Source organism: Pteropus alecto, unplaced genomic scaffold, assembly GCF_000325575.1.
Source record: "Pteropus alecto unplaced genomic scaffold, ASM32557v1 scaffold39, whole genome shotgun sequence".
Taxonomy (NCBI): domain Eukaryota; kingdom Metazoa; phylum Chordata; class Mammalia; order Chiroptera; family Pteropodidae; genus Pteropus; species Pteropus alecto.
This window is the reverse complement of record NW_006443568.1, coordinates 8,557,523-8,567,337: the sequence shown is the minus strand read 5'-3', so window position 1 is coordinate 8,567,337 and position 9,815 is coordinate 8,557,523. Positions and strand designations below refer to the sequence as shown.

At 53.2% G+C, this 9,815-nt stretch overlaps 1 protein-coding gene across 1 annotated transcript; it reads left to right on the top strand.

The window, feature by feature from the left end:
- Positions 1–4,819: 4,819 nt before the first annotated feature.
- On the top strand, positions 4,820–8,011 carry GPR3 (G protein-coupled receptor 3). The gene is made up of 2 exons (XM_006924365.1): positions 4,820–4,909; positions 5,990–8,011. The coding sequence occupies exon 2, from the start codon at positions 5,998–6,000 to the stop codon at positions 6,985–6,987; it is 990 nt and encodes a 329-aa protein (XP_006924427.1). The 5' UTR covers positions 4,820–4,909; positions 5,990–5,997; the 3' UTR covers positions 6,988–8,011.
- The last annotated feature ends 1,804 nt before the right edge of the window (positions 8,012–9,815 follow it).

The window sequence follows — 9,815 nt, the reverse complement described above, 5'->3', positions numbered from 1 at the left end:
CGGGGCACCAGGGGCGTGGCCTGGTGGGCATGGTCAGGCAAAGACTGGGCCAGTGGCGCAGCCGGGGGCGGGGCTTGTTGGTTCGGGGTGGGGCCAGTGAAGGCGGAGCCAGATGAGGGCGTGGCTAGTGGGCGCGATCAGGTGAGCAGGGTTCGGAGGTCTGGGGCGGGGCTCAGACAAAAGGGGCGGGGTCCAGCACTGGTGGACTGGGTCCCTCGTTGCCCCCGCGCGGCAGCTTCACGAAAAATACTTCATAGGTGAGGAAACTGAGGCTCAGAGGTGAGTGATTAGGCGTCTTCTTTGCTGATGTCCTACTTCAGTCCTGAGTCTTATTCCACTTCTCCTGGGGTCAGCAACGTCATTCCTCTGCCATCAGTTTCCATTTGAAAGACAACAAATATCTCCAATCTCCAGCCCAGTGCTCCCTTTTCAGCTGCCACACTGTAATTAATAATACATAGTTAACAATTATTGACCCCTTACTATTAGCAGAATGTACATTCTACTAAGAGCTTTTACTTGTAGCTTCTCATATAATGTCCACACTACCTTCTAGGTTTTATTATCCCTAACTTGGAGGCTTCAGAAGTAAAATCACCTGCCCAGGAGCACACAGCTACCATGAGGCAGAGGCAAGATGTAGCGCAGGATCCAGTGAGGCCAGAGGCTGCTCTCCTCTCTGCTATGTCTCCTCCAGGTCCATCTGCTTCCTGGACACCTCTACCTGAATGTGTCTCAGGTCCCTGAAACTGCCTGGTCTCTCTTCCCCACTCACAGAAGCCCTTTATCCCTCCAGTCACCCAACTGGAAACCATGGTCTCATCCTCACCCACTCCCTCTGTCTCAGCCCGCAAGTTAAAATCCTGCAGATTCTGCCTCTACTCCCTCGTCTCTTCCCTTTGCTGGTTTCACTGCCTCTCAGCCTCTGGGCCCTTCCCAAGTTGGCCCTCAGAGTGCAGGGCTCTATTAAACCATGGATTTGACCATGTCTCTTCTAGTTAACAATGGCTTGGTCTCCACAACCCTTTGATTCCTGGCTCTAGAAGTCTCTCCAGTATGTCTTGGGCTCACTCCAACACCTTCTTACCCTCCAAGAAGCTAGAACAGCTCCTCCCCCAACACACACTCTTTTTTTTAACTACCCTCTTTATTTAAAAAAAAAAAAATCTTTGTTATGAAAGTTTTCAACTATTTACAAGAGTAGAGAAAAATATGGAATGCTTCACCTCTCTACTTAAAAGAGATCTCCCGGTTAGTCTACATCATGACACCAACTTTTCCCTTCAGAACATATATCAAAGTAATCATTTGTTTCCTAGGCTGTAAGTTCCACGAAGGAACCATGTTTATCTTCTTCTGCAGTTAACTCCCTTCACACATAAGGGCTAAGTAGGTGTTCATTAAATAACCACACCGTACCGTGTTGTGACTGTTTGTGTGCATGTTTGTCCCATTGGTCTGTGAGACCCTCAAAAACTCCCTACTCAATATCATATTAAGTATCTATTTGTTGACTGTCCATCTCTCCCCATCAAAATGGAAGTTCCATGAAGAAGACAAGGATTTTTGTTCATTGCTGTATCCTCTGTACCTAGAACCATGCCTGCCAAAATAGTAGATGTTCAATAAATATTTACTGAATGTCGACAATGCAAGGATGTGGCCGAATTATTTCTCAGTCCATTGCGCCCACTTAAACCCACGCCCAGGGAGATTGTCAGTGAATATTGGCTGAATGAATGAATGGGTCTGTGCTAAGAATGTGTGCACTGATGATGCTAAGGTTCTTAGGGCTTGAACAAGGAGCTTGTGTGGATCTTAACAGTGTCTCACACAAACAAATCAATCTCCCTTGAGAGCCTAGGCCCACGGGATTCCCCAGAAGAGAGAGAAGAGAGAAGGTAAGAAGTCTTACCTGGAAGGGAGCGCTCACAGCCATCTAGTGGTCACCTGGGGAACTGCAGATATTGTCAGCCCTGGTCAAATGTCACTCCCAGCCCCTTCTGGGGAGATGATGACATCTAGGCTAGAATGGAAGGCACATTGGACTTGGTTACAGATAAACCCACTTCAGATCCCAGCTGTATCATTTACTGTGCGATTCGGGGCAAGTACTTCGGCTTCTCTGGGCTTTACCTATGAAATGGGGATACGGGGTTGTGGTAAGCACTGGGCTCTGGTTTGGCACCTTGTAGGTAGGAAGGATTGGAGAAGGTGTCAATGGTGGGAAGAAGCAGGAAGGTAGGGCAGGGGGCATGAGAAGAAGAGAGGAGGAAGGGCTGCCCCTTCCTCTGGACAGCAGAAGAGAAACCTGGTCAGCAGTGATGGCCACAACCATCCTGTTGGCATCAGGCGGTTTTGGAGCATGAGAGAGTATGCATGTGAAAATCCATAGGCTCTCTTGAGTCTTTTAGATCCAAGGGTTTTTCAGGGTTAGAAATATCACTGCATTCTTCCTTCCTGGCTGCCTGAGGATCGACATCATTGCTACTCAGAATAGCAGAAAATAGCCAGCAGCCTCCCAACTCTAAGACCAGCTGGACAGTTGTTGGAACCCAGCTCTGGTTGGGGAGAAAGTGGATACCTGAGTCCTGGGGTGCAGATGCCCCTGTATTCTCTGTTCAATGCCTCCACCTTGCTTGACACCATATGTGTTACTACTCTGTTTTCCTTCTCTTTCTCTAGATGCTGCTCTTTATTTTAATTATCTAGTCAACAAATATTTGTTGAACACCTACTACTTGCTAGGTGCTGTAAGAGTGCTAATCTAGGATAGAGGTCAGAGAAGTTGGCTTCAGGAGAAGTGACTTGGATGTAGAACCCTTAATGAACTGAAGGGGTTCTCGGCAGAAAGAATAGCCAGTGCAAAGGCCCAGGAATAGGAACATTCTCATCCAGTCTGTGCCCTGAAGTTCCTCCTCACTCTACTCCCTCCTCTGGGTGATGTCACCTACTCCTAGAACCTCAGTTACTACCTGCATATCTATGCCTCCTGGGTGTCCTCCTGCCAGGTATACCATTGGTAGCCCACACGGCCACCGCTGACAATGTGCCAGGCCCCTCCTAACAATGCTATGAGGTAGATACTAACATTACCCCTTATTGATGAGAAAACAGGCACAAAGAGCCTAAGAAACTCACCCGAAGTCATGCAGCCAGGAAATTGAGGAATGAATCCAGTCTGTACTCCTGAGCATCTCCACCTGCTAAACACCCTAAACTCACTGTATCCAACCTGAAGTGCATCATCTTCCCCAGCCTGGCCCTCGCTTCTTCCCAAGTGCTGTGCCACTGGCCTTTGACCTCCTTCCCCTGGCCCCACACAAACTGTGGAAACTGCAGTGGTGCCATGTTGGGAGACGAGTCGGTGGGGCCTTGGAATTGGGCCCCTCTGGTTTCCCCAAGCCCTAACCTGATTCCCTGACCCCCACCCCCATTCCACAAGCCTGGATAATTCCAGCGAGGATCAGTTAGAGACAGAGGGAGGAGGCGCAGGCAGCTTCCCTCCCCCAGGATTGGCCATATCTGTCACATCTGGAGAAATCCACTGCAGGGGGATGCTCTGAGATTAAGGACAGACAGGGTTGGAGAAGATGGAGCTCCTTCTCCATGCCCTACCTTCCAGGATGTCTGAGATGGGAGGTTGAGAGGGGCCTGCCTTAAGATGGAGCTCCTTCTCCATGCCCTACCTTCCAGGGCATGGAGAAGGGACTGAGCTGCCAGGTTTTCTGCTTCTAAGTTCTTCCCAGCTCCCCCTCTCCAGCTGCTTCGGGGAAGTGCCCACCCCGCCACACCACCACCCTACTGGCTTTCCAGATCTTTGAATAAATAATTCAGGTTTTGAAATCTTGCCAGGTCCACCCCTCCCATGCTGTGAGGGTGCTATTAAGCTGACATGAGTGATGTCACCCAGCTTCTTATTCCAGCTCCAGCATCAGGAGGACCTGCCCTGGCAGCAACTTACCTTCTTGATCACTGTCAGTCCAGACCCTCTACCCTGTCCCACTCACTCTGGGGCCTACTCACCACGGTCACCTAGTATCTTCATTCCAGGTGACCCTCATCACTTAAGTAGCTTTGTCACCTCAGTACCTCAGCACTTGTGACAGGGTCATAGTGATCCAAAGTCTCATAACCTGCACACACCATCTTCCCTTGCCACAGCCTCTGCCACCCTGGGATCTCTGAACCCATCATGCCACAGTCACCCTGACACTGCTATAATTGCCCCGGAGGCTTCCCTTTCTACGTCAGCGTCCCTCAGCCACCATCCCCCAAGATCCTGTCACCATGCTCATACTGTCACTGCCACCTACCTCCCTACTCCCTCGTGCTCCTGTCACCGTCACCTCAGGGTCCCATCATCTTGGCAACCCCCGTCATCCTCATCGGGGACGCCCATTCAGCCCATCACATGGTCTCCGTCACCTGAATTTCGTCAGCCTGTCTTTGCCACCCGAGGGTCCCATCACCCCACAGCCTATCCGAGTCCCCTTTCTGCTGCCTCCCAACATACGCCCCACAGCCTCTCTGAGACTTTTCCAAGACCCTCCTCCCACCGACGTCCCCGAAACCCCCCAGCCCGCAGAGGGCGCCGCGTCAAGGACAGCGCGGGCCGAATCGGGAGGGGCGGGGCCTCGGCCACGGTCGCTTTTTATGAATGGGGGAGCAGGCGGTGCGAGGCCTCATTACTATGCCGATCGACGCGCGCTGCGTCCCAGCGCGACGCATTCATTGGTTAGCTGAGCTGTGACGTCACCAAACCGGTGGCCGGGGGCGGGGCGGGGCGGGGTGACTCACGCCGCTTCTCCCGCGGCCGTGGGGGCTTCTTGGGGTTCGCTCACACCCTGCGCTCTCCGGACTCAAGCGGAACCTTCCCGCGCGGCCCGGCCGCGCCCGGTCCCGAGAGGTGAGTAGTGGTCCCTTCTGCGGACACCAGGTGTCCAGAAGGGTACGCAGAATGCTGGGGCGCTGAGCCGCGGTCAGGCTCCCAGCTGCGGGCCAGGGTCGGAGGTCAAGACCTGGAACCCAGATGCTGGGCTACCAGGCAGGGACCCTGTGTCAGGGTGCTGAGCGCCATCAGCGGGATGACCCGACGAGGAGTGAGCACTCCTTCAGAGACCCAAGGCCCTGGAGGGACTGATGGTTATCTGAGGTTAGCCCGGTAGGAAGCGGCGGGGACAGAGACCGAGGCGTCCGAGCAGAAGGAGGTGTCTGACTTAGGGAACTAGACATCTGTGCAGGAGGCGGAGTCAGACCCAAGATCCAGGTGGCCGGGCCGAAGGAGGGGACTGACTTAGTATCCAGGCTTCCAGCAGGGGGTGTCTGTTCCGAAGACTCAGAGGTTCAGGCAGAAAAAGGGGTCTGGCCGGGGACAGAAGTCTGGGGGTATGTTGGGGGTGCTGAGTCCCCAGGTGTTGTTACCCGAGGAGCACAGGGTGGGGGCTGGCGGGAGCTTCACGCGCACTCCCTGGGGGCGGAGCCTGGGGCTGGCAGTACTGAGAATCGTGAGGGATCTGGCGAGCCTCAGAAACTGAGCGTCACCCTCCCTGATGGGAAGGGAGCAGAGTTGTCCTCAGTCTTGAGATGTGTTTCCTTCCCTCACTCCTGGCCTTTTCCAGCATCTCCTGGATCTTACAGGCCCCCATCCACATGTGGTAGTCCTTCATCTGGTTCTCCTCTAATCACACACGTGGGGGGAAGAGACCTGCAGGACCCAGGGAGTTGGAAGGGAAATGAAGAGACTTACCGAAGACAGGGATCCCAAAGACAGGGATCCCCAGGAAAAGAGACCTGTGTAGGCCTGGGGGCATTGGAGAGGACATAGATGTCCTGGAAGGAGCCCTGGGGCATTAGGTGGGGGCAAGGCTTTGGGACCCAACCAGGTAGCCTGAGGAGAGACTTCCACCTAATATCCAGAGGGACCTCAGCCTCTCCAGTCCCTTTCACCCAGCACCCAACAGCTTCTCACAGGGCCTTTCTCCTACAGGTACCGTGATGTGGGGTGCAGGCAGCCCCCTGGCTTGGCTCTCCGCTGGCCCAGGCAACGTGAACCTGAGCAGCGTGGGGTCAGCAGAAAGGCCCAAAGGCCCAGCTGCACCGCTTCCTTCACCCAGGGCCTGGGATGTGGTGCTGTGCATCTCAGGCACCCTGGTATCCTGCGAGAACGCGCTGGTGGTGGCCATCATTGTGGGCACTCCTGCCTTCCGTGCTCCCATGTTCCTGCTGGTGGGCAGCCTGGCTGTGGCTGACCTACTGGCGGGCCTGGGCCTGGTCCTGCATTTTGCTGCTGTTTTCTGCATTGGCTCATCAGAGATGACCCTGGTGCTGGTTGGCGTCCTGGCAATGGCCTTTACCGCCAGCATTGGCAGCCTACTGGCCATCACTGTAGATCGCTACCTTTCTCTGTACAATGCCCTCACCTACTACTCAGAGACAACAGTGACACGGACCTATGTGATGCTGGCCCTAGTGTGGGGGGGCGCGCTGGGCCTGGGGCTACTGCCTGTGCTGGCTTGGAACTGCCTGGACACCCGGGCCACATGCGGCGTGGTATATCCACTCTCCAAGAACCATCTGGTGGTCCTGGCCGTTGCCTTCTTCATGGTGTTTGGCATCATGCTGCAGCTCTATGCCCAGATCTGCCGCATCGTCTGCCGCCATGCCCAGCAGATTGCCCTCCAGCGGCACCTGCTGCCCGCCTCCCACTACGTGGCCACCCGCAAGGGCATTGCCACACTGGCCGTGGTGCTTGGCGCCTTTGCTGCCTGCTGGCTGCCCTTCACCGTCTACTGCCTGCTGGGTGATGCCCACTCCCCACCCCTCTACACCTATCTCACTCTGCTCCCTGCCACATACAATTCCATGATCAACCCCATCATTTATGCCTTCCGCAACCAGGACGTGCAGAAGGTGCTGTGGGCCATCTGCTGCTGCTGTTCCTCTTCCAAGATCTCCTTTCGATCCCGTTCCCCCAGTGATGTCTAGTCATATCCTGGTGACCCTTCAGCCCTGATCACTACAGAATTCCAGAATGTTAGGTCCTCCAGTACTTTGTTCCAACCCCCCCACCCCCAGCTCCACACCTCCAAGACCCAGCTGGTTCTGGAGTTCTAGGACATTGGATGTTTCACAGGATTCTGTTCAGATCCCTGCAGGGCCCAACTAACTCCATGGTTCTAGAATGTTCAGGTGGCCAGGGGTCTACTCAAAAACGTCCCACAGCCCAGCTGGCTTGGAGTTGCAGAATGCTGCTGGGTGTTTTTACAGTGCCATTCCAAGTCCCTGGTCTTTCCTTGACCTTGTCACCTTACTTTTGAGTTTCTGAGCTAGAGTCAGAAAGGTTAGCCACTCAGTTACCTAGATAGGAGAAAGAGGAAAAGATTTATTTATATATATGCACATACGAAGAGAGTATCTATTTATGATTTATTTATTTATGAATTTATTTATGGATATAAGGGGAAAAAAGAGACCCACACCTTGAAATCCAGGCCATACCAGGGTATCCCTAGTCCCCACACCCTCATTTCTGACCTCAGTTCCTAGAGGGGGAAAAGGGAGAAAGAGAAACCACGTATTTTGTTATTATTTTTGCTTATTTTTTATTGAAGAGATCATAGAAACCAGAGCCTCCTCCCCAGGCCCGCCCTTCTAGGGTTTAAAGGGGGGAACACACCAGCCTCTGGTTTTTTATTTTTTTAAGAAGCCATCACCTGAGCAACCGAGAATTCCTCTGTGCTGGGGGCCGGCTGCCCTCTGGTGGCAGTTTGGGGAAAATTGCAGCCTGGCCAGGCAGCCAGGGCCAGACGTGGCAACCTCAGCTCCACTCGAGCCTGGCATCCAGTGCCACAGCCACAGCCAGGAGGCCAGGCCTCACCCTGTGGTGCCCTAGAGGAGGCAAGGTGTGAGCCAACATCTGACCCCTCTGCCGATAGGGGTATGCCGATCCAGTGCATCCCCTATTCCTGTCCCTGACCCAACCCTCAATAAAAAATGATTTTGTAATAAATATGTTTCTGTCTGTGTGTGTGGAGGGGGTGGAGCGGGGCCTGACAGAAAAGCAAGGAATTCCCATTAGACCAGGCCTGGGGGCCTGTTGGGGAACATAGGGAGCTGGAGATCTAGGGTGGATTGTGGCTGGCAGGTGACACTCCCACCCCAGGATGCCAGTCTGATGGACTTCTCTCTGCTCAGACCTGGACACCACCAGACAAGGACCCCACCTCCCACTGGGGACAGGAACCAGGGTGCTGGTCTCTTCTTGTGTTCCAGATGCCCACATCCTACCCACATTAGCTTTAGTTTAGGGCTTTGGCATGAAGTATACATTCAAAGCATGTCAACTTCCTTAATAACAACATCCCCTTATAATTGTGGGTATGTGCAGTGTGCTAGGCATTATGCTGAGTGTTACTTCATTGATGCCTAACAAGCATCCCAGGGCACAGGTAATATCTTCTCCATTTTACAGATGAGGAAACTGAGACTGAGAGAAGGTTGGTGACAGGCCTAAGGTACATCTGTTTCCAGAACTTGTGCTCTGCCTACTAGCCAATGGCTTCTTATCTCCTTCCCTCCCAAGCCTGGGGCCTAGGACATTCTGGACCTTGATTTGTATTGGAGTTCATTCTCAGAGCCAGCTGCCACCTTTGGGAGGTGGTTGGATGAGGTGTAGTCATTCTGGAGCTGGAATAACTTCTTTTCTGCGCAAAGGTGACTGGTGGTAAGTGTTTGCATGTGCGCTTGTGTGCATTTGAAGACACAAGTGTGCAGGACCCTGAGTTTAGGAGTGTTGGAACCAGAAAGGATGTATTCACCAGGCAAGGGCAGGAACAGGTTTGGAATGTGGCCGAAGAGGAAGCCCTGACTAGCCACATCTCCCAGCTTCCCTGGCCTCACAGGTGACCAGAGCCTGGGGGTTGGGCCCTCAAAGCATTCTGGCCTACCCCTCCACTGTACAGCTGGGGAGACTGAGGCTTGAAGAGGAATAGCCATTTGCTCAAACTCACATGGCTTGTGCCAGGCTAGGACTCAGGTCTTTCTCCATTTCCTTGGCCAAAGCTCTTTTACCTGGTGTCCAAGATCCCTCCCCAATAGTGGCCACAGGAATCCAAGGGTGTGGACATGCTAGCAGAGGCTAGAGCAGAGCTGGGGGCGGGCAGGTCTGGCTGAGCTGCAAATAGCTCTGGTTCAGGCACAAAGTGGGGAGGCCCCATCAGGTCAGGTTGAACGTTCTCCCTCCACTTTCTTGGACCGTCTCTGGAGGGTGGGGAAACACTCAGCAAAGAACCTCCCCCATGCCAAACTTTGGGCCAGACATTTCATACATCACCAGGGCCCATAGGGTGAGACGATTGCTCTCTCCATTTTACAGAAGAGGAAGTTGAGGCTCTGAGAGTAATGGGCCTTCATTCATGCAACGCTGTCCTATGGACAGCTTAAATTCTAGCTGGGGCAGATAGTAATAAAGAGCTAAGTTAAAAATATGGTAATGTCAGAGAGTGATAAGTCCTCCGAGAAAATACAGAAGGGACACAGAGAGTATGTAATCTTTAAATAAGGGTGCCCAAGAAAGGCCTTACTGAAGGTGATATTAAATTTGCCTAAAGTCACACAGTTAGTAAGGAGTTGAGTTGGGGTTTGAACCCAGGTCCATTTCACACCAAATCTGTTGCTTTCCTGGGTGAGGGAGTGGGTTTCAGGAGCAACTCAGAAACAGCATTCAAAGAAACTAGGACAGGGAGCCCTGTCCCCAGGCTGGGGAAGAGTTGGGAGTCTCCAGGCTATCCTAGATCTTTGAGAGTGGTGTAGGG

What these genes read in the sequence shown, in the direction of transcription:
- GPR3 (XM_006924365.1), top strand. Translation starts at nt 5,998, where the DNA reads ATGTGGGGTGCAGGCAGCCCCCTGGCTTGGCTCTCCGCTGGCCCAGGC.